Raw genomic sequence first — 26258 nt, 5'->3', positions numbered from 1 at the left:
GACTGTACACTGCAGGCCTGGAGATCAGAGAATCTAGAGGGTAGGGTCCTCTGATAATTTCACAATGTAAAAAACTAAAAACTTATGTGCCTATTGTCTTCATTTTTTACCTATACAATTAATAACAAGATTACAAGAAAGGTGGTTAGAATTATGAAGTACAATTTGCTGGTTTTTCTCTTTGGAAATTGAAGTGTCATGATCGGAGGAGCCTTAAAAATCATATAGTTCAATACTGGTAACCTGCTCCACTAGTATTTCCCTTTCCCAGCTTTAGGTATAATTCAGTTAGACAAACACATAGAAACTTAATAACATCTTTCATTTTCTTTTTCTTAATTCATAAGAATTCCTGCCAAATCATCTGGCTTGTGATTCTTCTCCTCTTCAAAATATGTTTGTTACACATTAAGAATCCAAAATATGCCCCTATGGAATTTTCATAAGTAATAGCCAACCAATCAGTAAAACACAGTACACGGTGTGGAACTTTTAATTTATTCCCCACCCAAGTATCCAGAATATGTGTCCCTTTAACTTTGAGAAATGTGATAATGAAAATACCAATAGAACCGGTCAGATGTAATGAGAAGGAAAAAAAAGCACATAGTACACAGGAAACATCCCTAAGTCCTCCCTGATCTACTAGTGCGAGTTAATGGTGGTTGTTTCTGGCAATGCCACCTTTCACTTAATTTATAAAAATTTTATAGGACCGATTTAAAGTAGATAGGCCTCTAATTCTTGTTTGGTTGTGTTTTTTCTTTTTTTTTCTATTTGACCCTCAGAAGTTTTTAAAAGAGGCTATATTAAGTGACAATGCATTCTGAGTCGGGGGAGAAAAAAAATTAAAAACCCAAAACTTCTTTCAGTTTATTCAAAATAAAAATACACAGAATTATGAAAATATAGGTTTACTATTTCCACCACATAAGTTGATGCTGTTGTTTGAAAGTCAAATTGTTTTTCAAGTTTTTAAAGCTCATCTCGATCTCTCAATAAAGTATACCTATATTCGCTGGGTGCTAGTTTCTGGAAAGAGCTCTCGGGGGGACTACTTGCTACATCCTGGGTGTCCTAAAAAGAAAGAATAAAACATTTTTATATCAATATATTTTATGGAGTTATAATATTGCAATAAGAACATTAGATGGATGGTACTAGTTGCCCTATAATTATTTAATAATCAATAAGAAGTAGCTACTGAGTGCCAAAGATAAAGAGTTAATTAAGTTTGAAATCTTGCTTTCCTGATTTCATATATGCCTTTACTCAGATTCTCCAGGGCAAACAGGACTGCCACAAAGCCGCTAAATATGGACCTGTTGACAGTTCCAGGGGTGCAGAGGAAGGAAACAAAATAGCTGACACCTGGACGCATTCCTAGAATATTCTATAGAGCCAGCATAACTCTTGACTAAGCCCCAACCCTTCCCTCTTACAAATGACTAAGAAAATTAAAGGCACCTATTCTGTAGCCAGATTACAGTTACCTGGATGCCAGAAATGATCAAAACAAAATTAACATGAGGAGGAAAACAAATACTTCAATAACTTCAAGAAATTCATTTCTGCATTTTTTTACTTGTGCACATACAGTAGATAAAAATACAGTGGAATTCTAAGAGTGACTTCCAAGAATTTATAAGAAAAGGCAGTGTATTCTGTATTTTATTTTCACACTGTGAGCTCTTCAAGAGCAAGCATGATTGTCATTCTTTTACTATCCCCTGTAGTTAACATAGGCACACAGTACATATGTTACATCCTGTATCTAATGGCACAACTGCATTATAATGGTAAACAGTGTGCCTACAAACTTCCCATATAACTTGGCCATGTTTCACTTCCCCAATATATTCTTAACTTTTTTGTTGTTGTTGAAATATGTTTGTTTTAATTTAACTGAAATGATATTATTATAAACAAACATGTATTTAATGCCATTAGTACACAAAGATGACAAAATATAAAGAATTCAACTGTCTAATGGAGCAGTTGAAACAAATTAGGATAATACAATAATGATAAGCTACATCCTTTCGTCATATGATAAAATATTAAGCAGGCTGACTTTTCTGATGAAAACAATCACCTGGATTATTGCCAACATTGCGCCTGCTTCTACAGTTGCTTAATTATCAAAGAAAAGTTTGTCTGAAGATTTCAAGGAAAAAACATGTCATCAGATTCCTAAAGAGAACTCTTGACTCAACTTAATTTGACTCAAAGTGAAGAAAATTTCACTTAGTCTTTATTTTTCTCTTATATATGGACATTCTTTGGGCACAAGAGTAGATTGAAGTTTTGAATATATAAAATAGTTTGGTATATATCATCTTCCCTTTGGGTACAGTAGGGGACATAAATTGCTAATGAATCAAAATACAAATTTAGGGGTGTTTAACAAAGGAACACAGAAATATTAAAATTCTCAGGTTTTTAGAAATATAAAATACAAAATGTCAAGCATTCTAGATCTCAATTGGAAAGCTGCATTAAACTAAGTTTTTAAAATATTTATATATTTTATTGATATTTTGCAGAGAGAAAGGGAGGATAGAGTTAGAAACATCAACGAGAGAGACACATCGATCAGCTGCCTCCTGCACATCTCCTAATTAGGATGTGCCCACAACCAAGGTACATGCCCTTGTCCAGAATTGAACTTGGGACCCTTTAGTCCACAGGCTAACATTCTATCCACTGAGCCAAACCAGTTAGGGCTAAACTATAAGCTTTAAGCATTATGAAACCTGTATTGATAAAGGAGAATCTTAGGATGATTTGTAAGAATACCAAATTATTTTCTTCATAGTGAGGTCAATCTTCCAGTCACATAGGACGCCTGAACAATTAATGGAATCCACTGATTTCACTGATCCATCTACTTCCATTTCCTATCTCCTACCTCTATTTAAAGCCACTATCTTCACTCCTCTCATAGCCATATTCTACAGACAGCTAACTGGACAAAATGCTTGTAACTTTTCGGAAGGTCTAAAACTTTAAAAGTTAATTTTAAAAGGAACATAGTTTGTACATTATCTAGAGTATGTTGAAAAAGAAAAAAGCTCCCACTGAAAAACATGAGTGCTACCTGTCCTTGGGCTGTGTCAGTTGGGTCAGGACCGTGATGGAATTCTCTGTGAAGTTTTCCAGAATGTAAATCAAATACAAACTGCTTGAGTTTTCCAGGAATTCTAAAACCAAAGTCAAATAAAAATTTAGTTTAAGCTATTAAAATGGACTTACCTCTTATCAACTTCACATAATTTAAAAAAAATTATTTATAATCCCACCATCTTACTGTAACTATTATAGACCAGGTATATATTGAACATTTTTATACAGTTGTAATCTTATTGAGATACTCAGTTTTGTGTTCTAATTCCTGCACTTGTTACATAGAAATTTTTCTATGCTTCCCGTTTTCACAGATGTATCAGTCTGTTAAGATGTTATCCTAAAACTTAACCATCCCTTATTTTTGAGCATTTATATTTTTCCTGAATTATTGTATCAGTCTGTTAAGATGTTATCCTAAAACTTAACCATCCCTTATTTTTGAGCATTTATATTTTTCCTGAATTATTGTAACTAAAAACACCTATGTCCTTCAAAATCACACTGAAAAAGGGCAAATGGCAAATAGCAAATAGCTCAGGGAAAAAATAGTACCGGTATTACCCTCTCAAAACTAACAGCTTTACAATCAGAGTCCTACAAAAAGCCTAGAACAAAAATATTAGCACTGTTTAGCTTCCACCAGCATTGGAGCCTGTGTCAGCCAGATAATCCTCCAGGGCTATAACCTGGAGCTTCTAAATCCTTTTTGAGAGGTAGGCCCTTGAGGGCATTTATGGTCAACAGAACAAGTTTTATCAAATCTAAGGCAGGGTGTAAGTTTTTCATGTGGTTATTCCCCTCCCAGCCCCCCAAGGCCTCGCCCCACCCCTTTAAGCACAGGGGGAAATTTCACAACTTTAACCACAGGGGCTGCTTCACTGGATAGCGTGTAACATTGTGAAAAGCGAAAGCACTTCTCAAGGCCAGGAAACAGGTATGTTTTTTGTTTTGTTTATGTCTTCACACACCACTAAGGCATTCTCTTTAATGGTAAAACACTTTCTTTGGTGGTTTCGAACATTCTGAGGAAAATAAAATGAACCAACACTACTCATTGTATATTGACATCATTCCCCTACTTACTAATCAGGGCATAGGCAAATCTGTAGCACAGAGACATGCGTTGTAGTAAAACAGACCATTATAAAGCTAAGCAGGCATATACACAGCTGGTGCTTGAATAACGTCATCTATACATATAAAGGGGTAATATGCTAATTTGTCCGTTATGGTGTCCCAGTCACGACCAGTCTGTGGGTGAGGACGGGGCGGAACTTCTGCCCCAGTGCTGATGTCACACGGCCTGCGTACATCCCCACCCAGTGCTGAATTGAAGCTGCCGACCCGCATCCCTGACTAGGGACATGACACAGTCTGCCTGCATCCCATTCAGCCCTGACATGATACTGCGGGGGAGGGAAAAGAAGGGGGCTGGGCTTGATGGGGGACCTCAGGCCACGCCCTCCACCTCACAGGGCTTGATAGGGGACCTCAGGGTGTGCCCCCCACCCAGTGCTGGGCTGGGGGACCTGAGGCTGTGCGCCCCGCCTAGAGGGGTTTGGGGGAGTGGGCCCAGCCGGACCTGAGTCTCACTCAATGGGGGTGGGGCTGGCTGGATCTGGGTCTCCTGTGTTTTCGAAGTGCATGGGTGGTGGACGGGGACTTGACTCTAGGTCTCGTGGCACACCCTAGACTCTAACAGGAGGGAGATTTTATATACATTTTACTAATTTTATTTCATCTCTGACACTTCTATTATAGGGAAAGGGCAAATAGCAATATTAAAACATCTCTTCTAAATAATTTCCTTTTAATGTGCACGAATTTCGTGCACCAGACCACTAGTTTCATTATTTCATTATAATGTTAAAGAGAAAAAAGAAAATTGATTCCTGGCTGGGGCCTCTCTGGATGTGTGAAGTTGGGACGTTCTCCCTATGCGTGCATGTGTCTCCCCTGAGAACCCCCGTTTCCTCTCACAGTGCTGTGCAGGTGAGGTAAACAGTGTGTCTACATTGTCCTAGTGTGAGTGTGGATGTGTTAGTGCGCCCTGTGATGGAAGAGCAGTGTGTCTGGAGTTGGATCCTGCCTTGCACCCTGAGATGCCAGGATAGGCTCTGGCCATCCGCTATCCGGAACTAGAATGAGCAGGTTAGAAAATGATTTTCTTGTTTTTATTAATCTTTCCTAAATGTATATTGGCTTACAATTATTTCAATGTTTAATATTAGAAGTGTTTTAGGTTTCATTTAAAAGTTTTGATGACCAGAAATATACCATAAGAACTCTTATTATCAACCAGAGGCCTGGTGCACAAAATTTGTGCACTGGGTGGGGGTGGGGGGGATCCCTCAGCCTGGCCTGTGCCCTCTTGCAGTCCTGGAGCCCTGGGGGAATGTCCAACTGATGGCTTAGACCCACTAAGCCATCAGTCAGACATCCTTAGCATTGCCATGGAGGTGAGAGAGGCTCTCATCACTGCCGCTGTGCTTGCCAGCCATGAGCCCGGCTTCTGGCTGGGCGGCATTCCCACTGTGGGAGCACCCTGACCACCAGGAGGCAGCTCCTGCATTGAGTGTCTGCCCCCTGGTAGTTAGTGCACATCATAGTGACTGGTAATTCCACCATTTGGTCATTTGCATTTTAGCCTTTTATTATATAGGATTAGCCTATGATAAAATTGGTTTCGTTATACACTGTTTTGCTGTAAGTTCCAGTTTCCAAGAACCTACTGATGACATTAAGTGAGGCCTTATGTATCAGCCTTTAAAAAAAATATTTCCTTAAATTGTAGCCAATAAAGTAGGAGTATTGGATTAAATAATAAGAACTTTTGACAAAGTGTGGGCAAATTACACATACAAAACATCAGCCAGTTTTTGCTACTACTTGTCTACTCGTTTATTCTTTGAAATCTTAATAGGACCTGTTTTTATTAAAATTAGCAAGGCTAACTTTAGACACCTCATTTTAATTTCAATTTCTTCAGAAATTAAGCATTTTTCCATTGTTTTAGTTTACATTTCTGCTCACATGAATTGTCTATGGAGATTGTGATATTTAAAAAAACTCATTATATACATTTAAATAGAAACCCTTTGTTTCACATATCTGTTACAAGAATTAAAATACAGGTCAACAAATACTTAATAGCTTCAGAAGAACTGACTGACTTTTTGGTAGCAAAGAATAGCTGGCTAGTGTTAATATTACCAGTTTCTTTCTCTTTTTATCCTTTCCTAAGGTTCTGCAAGTGCTGTTTCTTTCTTCCCTTCGATAATTCCCACAGAGATGTACCAACCAATAACTTCATTGTGCACCCATTTTAGCTCCCCACTAGCTCCAAAGCAACAGAGAACAGCAGGTGCCAAATGCACAGTTTACAAATACAAATGACGGCCAGGTAGCCGTATTGACAGAATGCCTGAAAGGGTCTCTGGTGCTAAGAAATTGCCCATGCACCAGAGACAAACACTGAGAGGAGATCGATTTAAACTTAATCTGACATCATCCACTGTCACCCACAGCAAAGTACTAAAATATAACCATTCAATTCAAAGAATTGCAAATGGTCTACAATGTTTAAGATAAAGCCCAGTTTGTTATTTTTATAAGGTCCAAGATGATCACAACCAATAGAGTTATTTGTTAGTCAAGAAATGATTTATAATTAAATCTTAAATGTAACAAATTCTTAGAGAACACTCAAAACAGATTTGTCCCTAATTTGATTCCACCACTCATGCCCCCCCCACCCCCCCGCACTTGTCACCAGATGAGAAGAGAAAAAGAACTGGGAGCAGCAAAGACAAGGGAGATAGGATGAAAGAGCTCTTATCTAGCTTGTGGCCAGAAACTATCCATCATTATTAAGTAACAATCAGTGAATCAACAATATATTGTCAAGGAAACAGACAACAGAGTTATCTGCTGAAAAGGAAAATAAATGGGCCTTTGCCACAATAATTTCAATTATATTTTCATACTCCAGGGTAAAATTTTCTAGCTAGAAGTTTCCCATCCTCGGAACACATTTATTTGCTTACAATTTTTATTTTCTAGGGGATGCAAAATTTAGAGACAGTGAGATGCACAAATGTTAAGTGTATCATTAAACAAGCTGTGAGAATTGCATGCAATGTGAGGAATATTTGTACTTTTTTTTAGAAGTACATACAGAATTCAGCTTTTTAGGCTTACAGTTCCATAGTTTTAACATATGCATGTTACCACCTCCACAAAAAGGACACAGAATAATTCCTACGCCCTTTTTTCGGTCAGGCCCTCTTCTTCCCCCTAACTGCTTGCCAACTACTGATCTGTTCTCTGTTCCCTTAATTTGCCTTGTCCAGAATGTCATGTACATAGAATCATACAGCATATAACCATGAGACTGGCTACTTTTATTTAGCATACTACATTTGAGATTCATCCGTTTTTGCTAAATGTGTTTTAAAAAGGCTTTTTCTTTATTTATTGCTGAATTGTATTCCATTGAGTACAATTAGTTTATCCATATATCTGCTGAAGGACATTTGCGTTCTTTCAAGGTTTTAGTGATTTAGAACAATGCTACTATAGACACTTGTGCACAGGTTTGTGTGTGAACATAGTTTATTTCTGTAGAAAAAATACTGGGTTATATGAGAGGTATATGTTTAACTTATAAACTACCAAATTGTTTTCCAGCGTAGCTATACCATTTTGCAATCCCACCAGCAATGTATAAGAGTTTCAGTTGCCCCATATCCTTCAGAACATCTGACATTATCAGTATTTTAACCTAGCCATTCTAAAAGATGTAAAATTGGAGCTCATAATGGTTTTAATTTGTATTTCTCTAATGACTAATGATGTTAAGCACCTTTTCATGTTATTTGCCATTCATATATCTTCCTTACATCCTAACAGTATCTTTTGTTGTATATCTGTGCTGTCAAATATAGTAGCCAATACCCATGTGGCCACTGGGCACTTGAAATGGGTTAGAATGCCCGAGAAACTGGCTTAATTTTTATATCATTTTGATTAATTAAAACTCAGGTATTTATCTATGGCTAGTAGCTACCCTGTTGGAGAGCTGAGCACTATGATAATTATTACAAGCCATCAAATATAAAATACACAATCAGTAGAAGACATTGAAAGGGCTGAGAAAAGAAAAGCCATAATGGTTATCATCGAACCCAAGTAGTCTTTCTTTCTTTTTTTTTTTTTTTAAACATATTTTATTGATTTTACACAGAGAGGAATTGAGAGGGATAGAGAGTTAGAAACGTCGATGAGAGAGAAACACCGACCAGCTGCCTCCTGCACACCCCCCACTGGGGATGTGCCCGCAACCAACGTACATGCCCTTGACCGGAATCGAACCCGGGACCCTTCAGTCCGCAGGCTGACGCTCTATCCACTGAGCCAAAACCGATCCTGGCTCAAGTAGTCTTTCTATAGCACCAAAAACCATGAGAATCTTAAGGAGGATGAGTCCGGTAAAGTCCCATTTGGATTCAAATAACAGGGGTTAAACAAATCACAAAATAATCCATTCAAAGGCAAATCAGCTAGCCATTAAAAATAATGGAGATATTACTTAGGGCCCAGAATTGGGGAACTCATTAGCTTTAGAGTTGCCGGTTACAATCGCCAGGAGGAACCAGAAGCCTGTCCTGCTTGCTGCTTTCCCCATGTCACTGGGGCCACGGCATCTATTAAGAACTTTGTGCACACATTAGGATGGCCACTATTTTTAGAAGTTAGGTTTCTCTTCAAAGTCCTTCAATAAATAGTCTTAAATCATACTTTATCATGTATTCTCTTCTCTCAGTGTTATACAGCATTTCCTAGACCTGTCCCCTAGGTGCTCTTAGGTTCCAAAATTACCCTCCATTCCTTTCCTAATCCACATAGAATCTGTTCCTTTACATTTGACAAGAAACCAATCTGTGACTTTGTCTTGGGTCTCTTCAAACATCTGTCACATTCATACTTAAATCCTGATATGAATCTTGGCCCTACTACTATTAGTTATGTGGCCTTGCGGGTTAAGTTACTCCTCAGCCTCAGCTTCTTCAGAAAGGAAGAGGCAAAAAGAACGCTGGTGGAACCTCCTCCCCTCTCCCACCAAGGCCTACCTCCGGCACGGGAGGGGACTATACCATAAATCTGCTTTCCCTCTCCTTACCAAAGCCATGCTTCCTCCACAAGACCCTGGAATGCTGAGGTACTAAGCGATAGTAATTACCGTGATTTATGAAAACTGCTTATCAATTAAGCCTTAATTACTATGCAGCACAATAACAATTATGCAAGCCATTAAATGTGTCAGACTCACTTTGCTGCATGTTTTATTTGATTTTTAACACTAACATCTATTCACATAGGCTCAGTTTGTAGTTCACACAGCATGTGCCTCTTTACAGTTAAAAAGTATTAGTGGGGACAGTGCCTAGAAGGGAAATCATGCACCTAAGGGAGAAATGAAAGAAGTAATTTGTTTCAAAGAGCTTCAAATATAGTCACTTCCCTTATCTCCTTCCCTACTGATAGGACTAATTACTTGCCGGATGGGAGAGGAACATTTCCCAGTTCCAGATTTCTTTGGAGAATCTTACTGGCTCAGTTTCTTTTTAGGTAAAATGCTGCCAGCCAGTAGATGAGGAGGGGGACTATGTCATGTGGTAAATACAACCACTTTGTAATATGGCTTCTCTGTGGATTATTATACCACATTTCAGAGTGAAAAAATAACACCTTTTCTATCCAAATAATAAAGTATTAGTGTTTCATCATAAGATTATTTAAAATATCCAAACAATTGTTTCAGTTCATTTTTGAGACATATATCAATAATTAGAAATACCAAAATAAATACTTACAATATATCCTTGAAGTTTTCAAACACATACATATGCCGAAAACTGTCAATAGCTATTACAGGGCAATCTGCTGGGGTTTTCTGTATGTGCAGAAGAGGATGTCTAAATTTGTCACAGTCAGCATGTAAGAAGTTTATTGCACCTTTAAAAGGAAAAGAATTGGGAAAGGTAGATCAGAATTTTCTTGGCTGTATTCTCATAAGATTGCAAGTTCATAAAAAGTAACATACTAAAAAACAAACAAACAAACAAAAAACAACAACACCAAAATGCTTTAGAGTAATACAGATAACAAAAACTAAAACTTAAATATTGCAACACTGAAAGGAAGTAGGATTTGAGCTCTCAGGGCAGAAAGTATAATTTTCTCACAAATGCTATAGTGAATTAAAAAGAAAAGATCTAATTTGAATTAATACCATAGTATTGCTTAAATTTTTCATATATGAAGAAACATCTCCACTTTTACCATTGTATTTAAATCTCAGAAATTGATAAAAAATTTAACTCAAATGCTATAGTGAATTTTTCATTTTTCTTGCATGAGTGCTCCCTGCTCTACAGATTACCCAGGTCCGGGAGCAAGTTCCTGAAACTGACATATAAACTCTCTTCCCAGGGCCATCTTCATTTCATTAAGGAGCCCTTCTAGTCCCTACTGGTTGATTTCCAAAAATATTTACTTAAGTCACTAATAAGGGTACAGCTCTATACAATGCCTTCAAGTTTATTATGCTTGATTTTCTTCTCTAACTACAAAGGGAAAGTTGGTCATACCTCAAATTGTTTTTGATGCTTTGGAGAAGCCACAGAGAACACACTTTCTTTCATTTAGAAATAAACATTAATCAGACTGTAAGTTATCTTACCAATATGTCCGAGACTGTCTCTATTAGAAAGGAAACAGGCAAGTATCAACATGCTAAAAGAAAGTGCCTAAAATTAACGGTGTCCACCTATGATCCCACTTTCCATGCCATTTGATTTAGGGGGTTAAAACAGCCATGGTTTATTTTAACAAGCACTGCTTCGTATTATCTAACTAATGCCTCCTACCCCATGTTTACATGAAAATTCAGAGGCTATAATGGGGACAGGGGTTGGGGAGAAAGAAACAAAGAGAAAAGATGAAAATAAACACCTTCATCTGTCTACCTTTTTCACTTATTAATTGTCGGGCTACTTCATTCTGGAATATTTCTAAACTTTCTGTATCTTCTTTCATGTGGAAAAGTATTAGGAAAGGCAGTCCTTCTTCTGTCAATTCCTGTGTAGAGAAGTATTCAATGTGAATTATTAGGCCTCTCCACTGGTAGCTGTTTTCTAAGTAGGAACAATTTAGAACTCAACCCCACATGCAACAATTGCAACATCCCAGGAAAAAATAAGGCCCAATGGTATAAATAAACATCAGCCTTAATGGAGAAGTCCAAAGATATTTTCTCCACCTGCAGTACCTGGGCACTCAGAGGGCCCACTCATCCTGCTTGCCTATAGGAAATGACATGCCTTAAGTAATCACTGGGCTGGGCTGTTAGCTAGTAGTGCGTGAAGCCCTGGCATTTGATAAATGAGTTGACCAAGGGAGAAACTGCTGGTCTTTATCAAGATTTTAATTTTAGGGTGGAGTGGACATGTTTTCCCCTACAGACTTTAGGGTGGGGTAAACGGTCTTCACAGATAACACTGAAACTGAATGTAGCAGCAGTACATAAATCTGGTTTTGCACACTTATGTTCATTTCATTTTAAGGTGTATGCAAAAACTTAGATGAGCTGAAAATGTTTGATTCAGAGCAAAATAACAAAACTCCCATAACATAACCAGTTTTCAACCAATACACAATTTTCAACATTAAAAAATACCCACCACTATATGTGTGATTATATACCTTGTGCATATACACACATACAAAAGCGTCTTGAAAATTATAAAGTGCTCTAAATTTTTTATTATTATTATTGGAGAATAATATGAGAAATGTGATGACTAATTTTAATTATTTATTCTCTTTAATAAATGCTAAGTTCTGACTCATAAGGATAAGTCCAGAATGGCCTAATAAAATTATTTCCATCAACTATCCTTTTGTGTGTGTGTCTGTAATTTAGAAAGTGCCTCAGCAGAAAGTTCAAATGTCCTATACTTGATAAAAACTGAATCTGGAACCCATCTTATAGGACAAGAGTTTTCTTCTGGCTCCTAGTTCCATGTTAAAGCCTATTACATTCATGTACAGAATAAAATATAAAGTTTCTTGTCACATTTACTTTTTTAAAAACTGAGTTATCACTCACATGCCACCAAATTCACCATTTTAATGTGTTCAACTTGGTGGATTTTATTATATTTACAAGGTCTGCAAACATCAACACTACCTAATTCCACATCATTTGGGAAAGGAGACTCAACAGTCACATTTTAGAAAACATAAGAACTAGAAAGTTAAAAGTAATAACAAATATAACATACTAATATTACTTTATTTAAACCAAGCAAAAGTATGGATGAACTAACAACTATTAGGAGAAAAGTAATAAGTAGATTAATAATTTGAAAAAAATCTTTTTGCTAAACTAATTTACATTAACATAGCAGTTGGTAGTTTATGCTGCTTGATTTTTTTTAAGTTTCCCATGTCCACATCAACACATTCTCTCCAGAGCAGGCATTGAAAGACTCAGGGGAGGGACAGCAAAACAACCAGGGTCAGACATTTCCCCACTGGCAGGTGTGGGGACCATCTGGCCCAGGCCGTATAAGGTCTGAGAAATCATTTGGTCTGGCCCTGCTGTGGCAATCGCAGATGGAATTTGAATTTCAATAAATCTAGCTTTTTTCATAGCAACACAAATTGGTATTAAGTGAATTATATTAAGCAAAAGATGTTATAAATACCCAAATGGTCCTTGGCAGTAAAAAGGTTCCCCACCCTGGAACTGATTGAGGGGTAGTTGGAACTCCTGTATTACTATTTAAGATTTTCCAGTCTATACCTTTAAACTCTAATTTTTAAACTATTCCTGCAAAAACTGGTGAAAAACTGTGACAAGTTACTAAATCTTTCTGAGCCTCTGAGGACTAACTGAGCTAATACAATAAAAATTTTAAGTAATTCAACCAAGCATACCTGAAGCCTAAAGAACTGAGAAAAGTAGCAGCGATGTTCATGTGATAGATAAGCTAAGAAAGAACACAAGTGAGCAAGCTTTACTGGATCACAACCACACTTACTTACGCAGTCTGAGGCTGTGTTTGTGCCACAACTGCAAAGCTGAGTTGCTTCGACAGAGTGTGTGTGAACTGCACAACTTAAAATACTTAACAGAGATTCCTTTACAGAATTGTCATCTTCTGACTTGATGGTGATTAAGTGGGTGTGTTTACTAGGTGATGATGTTTTCTAAAAATCGCATTATTCTCTGAGGTCTTAAACATGGAGTGAAATGAAAAGAAAAATATACTTTGAAAACAGTGAAGAATAGAGAGTGGTATCTCACAGACCTAGCCCTTTGTACAAGCTCCTCGATCTCTGTTTTGTGTTTTGTTTTTTTAAGTTTGCTTTATTTCAGACACATGGAATCACTGAGGTCAATTGCATGATAACTGATAACTGTTTTCCATGACTTCATTCTTTTAGTATAGAAAGCAATCAGAACAACCTTTAGATGGCAAAGAATTATTCACACTATATAACTGATTGTAACTATGCTTCTAAAGGATACCCGTAAATAAGAATCTTCCAACAGGGGTGATTATCAGAATCCTGAAGCATTTTCAAGACTGTAATGACCTACTGACATTGCAGGAAATGCAACAGAGGAGTCCTGGGATGGCCAGGTGAGAGCCACTGGCCTGTATTACAGAAATAGTTATGATGTCATTATGTCCAACTGTATGATTTTAATTGCAGGTAAGTATGTAATAAAATAGTAAGAGTGGATAAAGTTTGCTTTTTCAGAAATCTGAATTAAAAATTTAAAAATAACGACCCACATTAGAAAGCTCATACCTCTCCATTTTCAAATGTTATTTCTCGGACAAGAGGAACACATTTATCTTGAATCCAATTGTAAACCCCATCAAAATTTGTCATAGAGCCCAAGTATACCATATCTGGAGCAGAATGCTGTTACAAAAACAGAGAAAAATATTGTATTAAACAAATCTAACAAAAATGCATCCTTAGAGCCATCTATATGAGCCCAGAAAATCTATAAGGGATACAAAAGCAAAAAACCATGGAATTTCTGAGAAACAGGGCTATAAATAGTAAAAAGCTGATAATATTGTGATTATTCACCCTTTGATGCCTAAGTCTTCTGCTTTTCTTTGGATTTGGGCTAATTAACTGTTTATCAATATCTTCACAAACAGCAAGCAGGCATTGTGAAAAAGTCATTAAAAAAAATAAGTTATCTATCCTTAGAGTTGAAGATATTAGAAGAAAATCTGGAGACTTATAGTGAAAAATACAAGAGATATATAAATCTAAGCATGGCTATCTCTAATCTTAATTATCTACAGTATCTACTTCCATATAGACTCAAAATCAATATTTATGAAGTACCTAAAATGATGGTAAGAATAACAGCCAACATTATTTGAGTAAACTTGCCATGTCCAAACACTGTTGTGAGTACAGTCAAACCTTGATATAACAGACAAATTCAGGCAAAGGGCTGTCGGTTAAAGCTGAAAGTCCATTATAAAAGAAAGTAGGTTTTCCGAATGGGTATGTCAAGACACTGACAAATTAGTTTATCTGTTTTTACTTACGTAGACGGGTTGTGTATTTAAAATTAAGTATGTATAAAAAGTTTAATTTCACAGAAAAGTTTTCTAAATATATTACAGTATTTTAAATTTATATGAACTGGTCTAGTAAATGCTAACATTTGCCAGTCACTGTGAGTAAATAAATGCACATGGCTGGGGTGTGGCTTAGTGCACAGTGGAACACTGGCCAGCATTTGTTAAAACTGCTCCAGAAAGTCACATCAGGTAAAAACAGAACCAATTACCAAGTGTGATGCAGTGTGATCGTGTGCTAATGTTTATGAGAGGTGACTTTAGACTTAAATATGTAAACTATAGTTGTACATATACAGATCTGAAATTTTGTCCATTAAATCAAGGTCTGCAACACAGAGGATTCAATGTGACTTATATATGTTGACTCATTTAATCCCTGAAATATCCCCTAAAGCAGGACCATTATTATCATGGCTGCTTTTACTAATGAACAACTGAAGCACAGAGAAACTAAGAAACTTCCCCAGAGTTATATACCTAGGAAAGTGGCAGATTTGACATTACAACTCAGCCTCACTCCAGAGCCCATGCTCTTCACAACCAAACTACTGGATTCTAGAAAAGAGCACACTATGTAAGCTACTCCTAAAGACATGCGCTTGCAAAAAAAAAAAAAAAAAAAAAAAAAAAAAAATAAAAAAAAAAAAAAAAAAAAAAAAAAAAAAAAAAAAGGCAAATAATTATCTGAATTTAGAATAGAAAACGAGCTTTCTAAACAAAAATCTCATTCATGTGACTACATAAACATTAAAAACTTCAGTGTGTCAAAACAGTGCAAACATTAGATGAAAATTATAAATCTGAAAAATATATTCTATTTTTTGTTATGTGTGAAAAATTGCAATGACAATTTATGAATTTAATTTATATTTAAAATTATATACACTACAAAAAAGCAACTTACCCCTGGTGGTTTGTAGATTATATTGTCTCCACTAAATCTTTCTGGTTTTGAAACAGTCCTTATAGGAAGAGAGAAGTAGTACTAATAAATTTTAAGAAAAATAATAGCAGTAATTCACCTGAATGGAGAATTAGCTAGCTGTTTTGCAATGTATGAATTATCTATTTAAAACAAATACTTATCCATCATCTTTTCTATTTATGACTATGCACTACACAACTAAAGCATATATTTTTAAAATTTACTGAACAAAAATTTAGTGCAAGGCAGATTTTTTAAAGGGAAATTTTAGTTTCCTGCTTTTGTGACTCAGTATTTTCTAAGTTTGGATTGGTAATTTTAGCATTAAGATGCTATTTTTTAAAAAATATATCTTTATTGATTTCAGAAAAGGGAGAGGGATAAAAAGTTAGAAATATCAATGAGAGAGAAACATCAGTTAGCTGCCTCCTGCACACTCCCACACTGGGGATGTGCTGGCAACCAAGGGACCGTTCAGTCCGCAGACTGACGCTCTATGCACTGAGCCAAACTGGCCAGGACTAAGATGCTATTTTTAAACCTAGACTGTAACCACTAACTGGGATCAAAGTCATTGATATGGTCTCATAGACCAATCAAGAAACACATTATTTGCTTGTAAATCAGACTCATCCATGAATTTACCACTTTTTACTTTTAACATCTGAGCCAAACTGACACTTTCAACCAACATACTTACCCAAATGCAGAAAAGAAGGCACAATCATCGTGCAAAATATTCGCTACTTTTTGAAAAACTCTATAGTGTTCTGAATCCATCTGCTCAAAATAGCCAATAATATTTCTTTTGCTGCGCTGTAAAATAATGTAATTATTTTAAAAACATATGCAGTTCTATAAACATGTTATTTCATTTACCCAGCTTGTTCAATTATCTCCAAATGAAGTATGACTATAAATACACATTTGACTTAACACCTAGTCCAAAACTATTAAAGATTACATTGGTTTTAAAGCAATCTTAAGTATAGTTTAATGTAATTATGAGCATTTCCATCTAGTATTTTATGTTAAAATTTCAATAAGTAGATAATTGTATGACAGTCTTTTTCTAATTAAGGTGACTAATTCTAAAATATTTTAAACTAGTACATCAATTCATAACATGTGACTGACTGTAGGTAGAGACTCCCCCATGGGCTCTCACACCGCTACACAAACTGCAAAACCCTGACCACTCTTCACCGGGGCCGTTTCTCAGGGTGGTGTTTGCAGCTAGCAACACTGAGGTCTGAGGTAATGTCTCCCTCCGGGACAGAGCTGGCTTACTACTAGCACCAACATGAGCGTTTTCGGAGCCCAGAGTGCTCCTATAACACAACCTGCTGTACACACAGGCATCTACCTGGGCGTTCTGTGTCGCCTCCCTAAGACTGAGGATCAAAGAAACAAATGGAAACATGTTCACACTGTGGCTGTAACATGAGCAATAAAGCCCTTTGTTATTGACCCTTAAGCCTTGTGCCTTTTGACGTCCATGAAACTACAATTGTTTAGCGTGTTAGCTTGTAAGTAGGATACAAATAAAATCTCAAACCTGACAATTACAATCTAAAGCCCAAACGCAATTGTTTTTATTTTATTAAACACTACTTAGTGTACAAAGAAAAGAGGTTGCTAAGCTTATTATTAAAAGAGGCTATTTTAGAGGACACTAAAATGCATATCAAAGAGCTGATATGGGAGTAATCAGAGCAGACACCTGGAGGATCTCCACCAAGGAAAACATGGAAATTTGGTTGTGCAGACCTGCCATTAGCATCTATTTCTTCATAATCCAGGCTACCCTTTGCTCAATAACTCAAATTAGCGCAATTTTATTGTATGCTATACATTTTACCCAAAGGGTCAATAAAACAGTAGCATTTCCCTTGAGAAATAATAGAAGAAAAACTCAATTTGCTAAAAGTATGTATATGTGAAATCCATTGCAATTAACTATAAGAAAATGTACAGATTCCTTGATTGCATAAGAATTTGTTTACAGTAATTAAACAAGCAATGTTCTTTGACCCAGCAAAAGTTAACAACTTACATCAAGAGTGGTGATTTCTACTAAGTCATGCAGTTCTTGAACAGGGTCACTTTTTTGTTGCCTGATGTAATCTGCAAGTGCTTTCACTGACCGCTGGCCCCTGTATTCTCTCTTCATCATCATCCCATTACGAAACAATTTGAGGGTTGGGTATTTGCTTATCCTATATCTCTGGGCTATCTCAGCTAAAAGAATGAAAAGAAAAAAAATTAACTTCACTCTCGTACTTGATCTGGGTAAGCCCATTTTAGCCAAACAGCCTAAATTCTTACGGTGACTTAGTGAAGACATTTTGGTTCAATAGTTATTTTTCAATATTAGAAAAAAGATATTAATCATGATGCGTTTGTACTGGTAAGAAGGCAAGATTTGGACATGTGTTACCAGGTTTAAATCCTACATTTGCTATTTAATGGCTCTTTGAACTTGTAACTCAAATCAACTATCAATGCCTTAGTTTCTCATCTGTTAAGAACAATGATTTCTACCATGCAGGATTGTTTTAAGGACTAAAGAAGATAATACAAGTGCATGACACAGTAAACTCTAAATAACTGTTAATAAACATTATCATAAATATATATATTCCAGAAAGGAATTAGAACGCACAAAATGCCAATTTTGAAGATATGCAAATTTTATGTAAACTACTGTGTTTCCCCGAAAATGAGACATCCTCCAAAAATAAGACCTACTTACAGGTTTCCTTCTGAGTGAAATATAAGGCATCCCACTGAAAATAAGGCGCCCCTATGCTCTGTCTCAGAATACTATTGCTAAACATGAGATATTTGGTCCACTGATTCTGAAAGAAATGGAGTCACAAGAAATTCACCAGGAAATTCAGGAATTGGATTGTTATGATGATGTTCCAGAAGATGATGACATGATTGTCACTGAATAAATGAGTAAATTCTTGATACTATAGGATTCACAGTTTGTCTGGTTTGTGTTGACAACTACCGTACTACTGTACCGTATACAGGTAATAAATTTCCTTTATTTTCATTTAACATAAATGTGTACCGTATTCTTCTTCATGGAAAAATAAGACATCCCCTGAAAATAAGACCTAGCGCATCTTTGGGAGCAAAAATTAATATAAGACACTGTCTTATTTTCGGGGAAACAGGGTAATAAAACCCAAAACTCAGCAGTATACACACACAGACAAAATAATAATAAGCCCTTTATTATGACCTATAGATATAATCTCAGGAAATGAAAATAAGAACTTAAATTAAGATGTATGCTGATGTCATTTTTTAAGGAATCCAATTACTAAGATGCATTATGTCATGCATGAAATTGATAAAAGATACATTGAATTTTTAGAATAAAGGTGATCTGGAAGAACACTGAAGTGGTCTAAAACAGGTGAAATTCTTTTTCTTAACTGAGCAAAAATGAAGGCAAAATTCTAAAATGGTGATACAAAACACCAGGAAAAGTGTCTAACCCTCCTTCATTTCTAGTAGTTGTAAAACAGAAACAAAACACAATAAACAGACTAGTAAGGAAGCTACTGCAATGGTCCTGCCAGAAGTAACAAGAAGTCTACAAACTTAAACATGGCAACCTTTAGGTTGTCTTAAAATTCTACTTACAGATAGAAAAAGATTAAATAACACTTGAAAACTACAGGGGAGCAGAGGCTTGCTTAATCCTCAAATGACATCACATACAGCAGGAGCTGCATAATTATGTGGCTGATAATTATTAAAAAGCAAAAGACTTAAAATTACATTGATCAATAATCTCAGACATAAAGGCGACTTCTTACAAGCTTTGGTCAAGAGAGATTTTAAGATAATTACAATGTGACATTTTAACAATGTAACGAAGAATGACTTAAGGGGTATAATAATTTTTTTATTAACTGGATAGATCACATGTTGAAATGGATGTCAAAGGAATTAAAATTACAGAAGGTTAATAGCTTGCTGATTGGAAAATTAGCATGTACTTTTGCTTCAATGGTCACTTACTTCTCCTTGATGGGTTCTGCCTGCCTGCCTGCCTACCTCAGCCATGCCCAGCAGGGTTCCAAACGGGAAACTGCCTCAAGCTCTTGTCTCAGTAGTGTCCACCCTGCCGTGACAATCCATAGCAGACAATACAGAGGCAAGAGGTTTCAACAGATAAGTCTTACTGTTCTTGTGATTCCAGCATGAGAATCACTGCTACCTATGTATCATTTCTCATTCCCAAGCCATGCCTTCCCCTCAACGAGGAAAAAAAAAAAAAAAATACAACAACAAACTAAACCCTAAACAAAGATATTATAGAGCAAGCCAGGATGCTTATTCAGGACTAAGGTTAAGTCTACACATCCAAGTTCTGTTTTATGCACAAGAATTCTTTACCATATCTTTTCTTATTCTTTTTTAAAAATTTGTTGAAATATATTCAACATATAACACTGTGCAAGTTTATGGTGTAAAACATGTTGGTTTGATATTTATATATTGCAGTACTGCAATATTCTTGTCACTGTAGCATTAGTTAGCATCTCTATCACTTCAATTAACTGACATTTATTCTTTTGTGGTGGGAATAATTAAGATCCAGTCTCTTAGCAAGTTTGATGTGTTTTTAAAAATATATATTTTATTGATTTTTTACAGAGAGGAACAGAGAGGGATAGAGAGTTAGAAACATGGATGAGAGAGAATCATCTATCAGCTGCCTCCTGCACACCCCCCTACTGAGAATGTGCCCGCATCCAAGGTACGTGCCCTTGACCGGAATCGAACCCGGGACCCCTTCAGTCTACAGGCTGACGCTCTATCCACTGAGCTAAACTGGTTTCGGCAATGTGTTTTTGTTATTTTTATTTTTATTGATTTTAGAGAGGGAGGGAGAAGGAGAAAAAAACATCAATGATGGGAGAGAATCATTGATTGGCTGCCTCCTGCACGCCCCCTACTGGGGATCAAGCTCACAACCTGGCCCTTGACTGGAATCGAACCTGAGACCCTTCAGTTTGCAAGGCTGATGCACTATCCATTGGGCCAAACCTGCTAGGGAAAGTTTGAGGTTTTTAATATTGTTGTCTATAATTATTATTCTTAATGACTCATTTATGCACAGCTCTTATATACAATAGCTTCTCAATTTACAATGTGGAAGCTTAAAGACAGCACTGGAAAGAAGACAGGTAAGAGTAACTCAAATATCCGGGAGTAAGAACTTGCCTAATTCAAGGAAAATTGCAAACTATTCTAAAAATACTAGGAGTTCTGCACTGACCAGCAAATCATTTATGAATGTCCCTTGCCATACAGCCTATAGCCACTGGAGGTCAGCAGAGAACCCAGTCTCGCCAGGGGCAGATGATGGAACTTGCTGCACTTAAAGCAGCATGACCACCACTAGGGAGAGTGATGAATTCTCCCAAACTCCCAAAGGAGAAGCCAGAAGAAGATGAGATAAAGTGAGATGATCCACAGCTGAAGCAAGGGTAAGTTTTAACTGTGTGCATATGTATAAATTTTGGAAAACAAAGACAATTCCAAAGAAGAAAAGAAGAAGCATTTGTAATCCAACTACCACGGGGGAAAACGACTATTAATGTTTTGGTTATATTTTGCTAACTTTGAATAAAAGTTCCTTAACCAGCAGTGACCTTTCAATTGAGAAATAAATAAACTGAGATTAGTCAAATAATAAAATGCCAGCATTAATACTTTCAGAATGGATATCAGCAGGTTGGGAGAAAATCCTAGAAAGAGTAGCATTCTTTAATCAAGGGTATTACCAAGACTCTTAATGGCACAGAACCTGCTATCCTATATAATAAAAAGTTAATATGCAAATAGACCGAATGGCCAGTCACTATAATGTGCACTGACCACCAGGGGGCAGACGTTTAACACAGAAACTGCTCCCTGGTGGTCAGTGTGCTCCCACAGGGGGAGTGCTGCTCAGCCAGAAGCTGGGCTCAGGGCTGGCGAGTGCAGCGGCAGTGGTGGGAGAGCTAAGAATGTCCAACTGACAGGTACTGGACTGTGAGAGGGCACAGGCCTGGCTGAGGGACCATCCCCAAGGAGTGCACAAATTTTGTGCACTGGGCACCTAGTTTTATAGAAAAACACAAAAATCAGTAATTCAAAATTGGAGTCAGATTTGTAATGTAAAACTGTTTCAGAACTACTTGAACAAACTTGCTTTCCTTTTTAGGTATATACAATAATATGATAAATAGTTTGTATCTAAGTAAGTCTAAAATAGTTCTTATAACAGATATAAAAATTCTAAGTGATAAGAAAGCGTTGTATTGTAGTTTTGAGTGGTCTTTTTTTTTCTAGTTATAGGTAAAAGTGTGACTTAGAATTCATGACAATTTAGATTTGACAAAACATTGCAGGAATACTTTAGTGTACTGTTGGAAGATAATGAAATAATCTACATAAAGTACTTAATGTAGTATCTACAAAACTAACAGTTCATATATGCTAGCTAGTATTTATTACTCATTTATCCATTCATTTATTCAACAACTATTATTGAAATACTACAACGAGCTAGGCACCATTCCTGATGACACTCCAGCATCAGCCTGAGTTCAAGATTCTCTTTCTACATTTCCCAATGTTTTGTTTTGTTTTGTTTTGTTTTGGGGGGACGAGAAGAGGGGTGTAGTGAGGTGGCAAAGTGGTGGAGGAGGGAATCAAAGTGGCTACATTCAGCTCATACACAGAAGCAAAAGTGCTGACTAGATAAAATCAGCCTGTTGTATCCACTTTTGCCTTCTTTCCTACCTGAGTTCTAAGTTCTTAGCCTACTTACCTGTACCTTTCAACAAAGAAAGTCCTAGGAAAGCACGCGCGCGCGCGCGCGCACACACACACACACACACACACACACACACTTTTTATGGCAAGTGCTGAAACAAATTGAGGGATTTTTTTTTTTTTTTTTAAGTAACTTGCCCAACTCCATATGACAGTAAGTAGGGGGCTTCTATTTGTACAACAAAAGATCCTACCTTAGTAGAGAGCTGGGCCACAGAAACAAGAATCTACACTAATAAAAGAGTAAGATGCAAATTACTCACGTAACTTCATGATGCCCACCAGCCAATCAGGAGTAAGTATGCAAATTAACCCAACAAAGATGGCAGGTTAATTTGCATACACAGGTGCAGAGAGGCTGGGGAGGGGGCAGGACCTTTGTGTCATTGCCATGGCCATGTGCAGGCATTCTGCACCACCCCAGCTGCTCTGGGTCTCTGGGCAGCATGAGAAGGTAGAAAGGCAGCTCTGGCTGGAGGAAAGGCGGTGCCGGCAGCCATGGAAAGGAAGGCCCATCCTTACACGAATCTTTGTGCATTGGGCCTCTAGTAGAAACTATAATACCACATACAAGTTAATTACCTATATGCTTGTCCTATTATATTTTGATGAAAAAACAAAATAAATTTTTTAAACCCTTCATGAAGGCAAAATGGAAAGTTGCATTATAAGAATAAAAAACAAACAAACCTATTAACATTTTGAGCAAGATCACTAATACTTTTTTTATTTGTTCTCCACTGAAGCAGAGCATTTTTGTAAAAGAAATGTGTGTGTGTGTGTGTGTGTGGGAGAGATGCAGATAAGACAGTTTCTTCCAGACTTCCTACTGAGGTACTTACAGTGCTGATCACAATCAACTCTGGCAAACACTACTTGATTTTCACTTGGATATTCTTCCTTAATAACATTGGAAGCTTCCTCAAATATTGGATGCAACATTTGGCTGAAACGACACCTATGCACAGAGAAGGAAACCAATTAAAACTGAAAAGCAGATTCAATAAAATTTTATTTCAGCTATTATCCATTGCTATTTAGCATATATATAATAAATAGCTTTTTAGACAATCATAGTTAATTTAGGGATGAATCCTGACGTCATTCATTGGAGATGAAACAATTTTGAATTCAAAGATTGTACAAATAATTAAAATATTTTGTTTTATCTTTTCACCTTAGGAAAATGGCCAATATTATGGAACACACAGCTAAAGCTCTCACATAAAGGCCATAAGACAAGCCTGAAACACACCCTCCTAAGATATCTACTGGTGCTTGCAACTACTGAGATTTAGACATTTATAAAAGAAATTAGCTTCCTCTAAATAATGGACATATTTTTAGACTACTGTTCACTACTGTTCAAAATCTTTAGACCAACTCATAATTATAATAGTTCAATCAAATTTTAGAGGCAAGTTAGCATATTATATAAGTAAGTTATATGAAAAGGACATATAGTATATAATGAACTGCATCCCCTCAAAATTTATCCCTGGTTAAAATGGTTTTTGTTTTTTTTTAAATCTATAAACACGTTAAATATACTAAGTCCAGGAGAAAAAAAATCTTACATTCCTAAATAAGGCTTCCTGTCTATTTTTCTGTCATTTTTGTTTCATTTTTACTTTTAAAAAGGGGCACAAATCCCACAATTAATATTCTAGAATCCCAACACTTCTAATTCTTACTTAATCAGGCTAACCATTTCACAAATATATGCTGTGGGTCATTAAAGGGACCTGATAAGAAATACAAAAGAATCAGAATTAGTGTACAACCAGCTGGGTTAGAATGGTCGTTCTCATATGGAAAAGGTATTGAGAATCTGTTAATAAAAAAAAGAACTATAATTGTTACTCTTTGCTTCTAGAGCCCTTGCCAAAGAAATTTACTTAAATGAAGCCTATGAACTCTTTAACCCATGTGATCTGGTCATACATATTAACAATAATTCAACAAAAATATTATAAAGCCTGTGAAAGGATGCAAATTTTATACTTCCTCCCTATTTCTTTTTGTACATATCTCTTCTAACCCACTCACCTGACTTCCTAAGGAGATGTCCTAGAATATATCAAGGAGACAAATCTGTATCTTCAATCTCTTGCTTTCAAGTGGCTCTTTCCTCTTTTAGCATTCTTAAATCTCTCCCATCTGGGATAGGTGGGTGGGGTCTGTGGACATCAGGGACCGTGTCTTATTTGACTACATAATTCTAATAAGCATTTCAATAGATGACTGTTAAATGTATAAATTGACAGGATGGAAGAACTAGAGAGACTAAGACTACAGGTTTGTGGGTTCTTACAGTTTGCTAAAAATAGGGTGCTGGAGGGAAGAGAAGACAAGGGGTAGAGATTAATTGTGTATTTTTAAATATGTTTTTATTGATTTTAGAGAGAGAAGAAGGAAGAGGGAGATAGAGACAAACATTGATTGGCTGCCTCCTACATGTCCCCCAACCAGGGATTGAACCTACAACCTGGGCACAGGCCCTGAATGGGTGGCCTAGGAAGATGCCCAACCAACTGAGCCACACCGACCAGGGCAATTAATAGTTTCTCAAAGAAGTAGATCATGGCCTAGTAAAGAATCAGTAGACAGGCTCCTGGCTTAAGGGCAAGATAAACACATAAAGAACTTTTTTCTGGATTGTCCAGTTTGCTACAAATAAGCATTTAAGCACAATTCTTATTTAAAATAGGATATGTTTTAATACTAAAAGGCAGAAGGGGAAGATGAAATACAAGTTCAGTTGCAATATTACTAAACTTTCATACACATGTAAAGTTACATTTATAAAAGTAACATAATGAAAGTAATATATCTATTAAAAGGACCCTACGAGTCATCTGAATCCAACCTAATACTTGAATCAACCCTTTACAAATCAAACAAATGGGTAGAAGTCTTTTTGTGGAAACAATTTGGGGACATAAATATGATCTAGTGAATAAAAATAATAAGCTTTGGAGTCAGACATACCTGAGTTTACATCCTAGTTCCACCACTTTACTAGCCATATGACCTTTCTGAGCCTCAATTTCTTCAATTTAAAATGAAAATTAAATACTTGCCTATGGATAGTTCTGAACATTAAAACCAATGTATGTTCAGAGCCTGTCCCATAACAGCATTATTAAAAACCTCCTAAGGTTTATTGCCTTCTGAGGCTTATCAGTATGGAATTCTTCCTTAAACTGTGTCACATGCATACCTTCCAGAGGAACTCAGAACTAGCCTTTGAGGCTGTCATATGTCTATGTCCTACAGCCAATTACCTTTTCTCAGTTGAGTGAAAAGAGTACTAATTCATGAATAGCTTGAGATATATGGGGGGATAATATGTCTTCCCTAGTAACTGCACTTAGCCCACATTTCCAATTCAGTTTTTGCAACAAGTTAGTGGCACATTCTAGTTCTCTTCCTTCAACACACAAAATTTCTTAACCAAGAGAAAGGCGTTCCAGATTTAACTCTGTCACAATTTAGTCAGGTAAGCTTGGGAAAATGTTCCTCTGATCTCAATTTTATTTCTTAAGGGACTGGACTAAATAAGCTTCTACCTAATTTACCTTGAAAATGCTACCTTTATTATATATTTTATCAATGACACTTTCTCTGTATATTTTAAACATTTATTCATTAAACACTTA

At 36.4% G+C, this 26258-nt stretch overlaps 1 protein-coding gene across 5 annotated transcripts in view; it reads right to left on the bottom strand.

The window, feature by feature from the left end:
• Window positions 1-779: 779 nt before the first annotated feature.
• The window catches only part of ERP44 (endoplasmic reticulum protein 44), a 50654-nt gene continuing 25175 nt past the window's right edge, over window positions 780-26258 (bottom strand). For 3 of the 5 annotated variants that reach the window (XM_036433205.2, XM_036433208.2, XM_036433206.2), the window contains 9 exons: window positions 23439-23554; window positions 17801-17985; window positions 16445-16560; window positions 15724-15781; window positions 14017-14133; window positions 11160-11271; window positions 10005-10146; window positions 3101-3203; window positions 780-1077 (listed from right to left, as the gene is read on the bottom strand). In XM_036433205.2, the coding sequence (XP_036289098.1) occupies window positions 976-1077; window positions 3101-3203; window positions 10005-10146; window positions 11160-11271; window positions 14017-14133; window positions 15724-15781; window positions 16445-16560; window positions 17801-17985; window positions 23439-23554 (1051 nt within the window). In that variant the 3' untranslated portion in view covers window positions 780-975. Of the gene's footprint in view, window positions 1078-3100; window positions 3204-10004; window positions 10147-11159; window positions 11272-14016; window positions 14134-15723; window positions 15782-16444; window positions 16561-17800; window positions 17986-23438; window positions 23555-24645; window positions 24777-26258 lie in introns of all 5 variants that reach the window. The other 2 variants (XM_036433207.2, XM_036433209.2) reach the window with 2 other exon arrangements.

Source organism: Pipistrellus kuhlii, unplaced genomic scaffold (assembly GCF_014108245.1).
Source record: "Pipistrellus kuhlii isolate mPipKuh1 unplaced genomic scaffold, mPipKuh1.p scaffold_m20_p_12, whole genome shotgun sequence".
In the NCBI taxonomy this organism is placed as follows: Eukaryota; Metazoa; Chordata; class Mammalia; order Chiroptera; family Vespertilionidae; genus Pipistrellus; species Pipistrellus kuhlii.
Note: the sequence above shows the minus strand (reverse complement) of the source record. Positions and strands in the feature narration are given on the sequence as shown.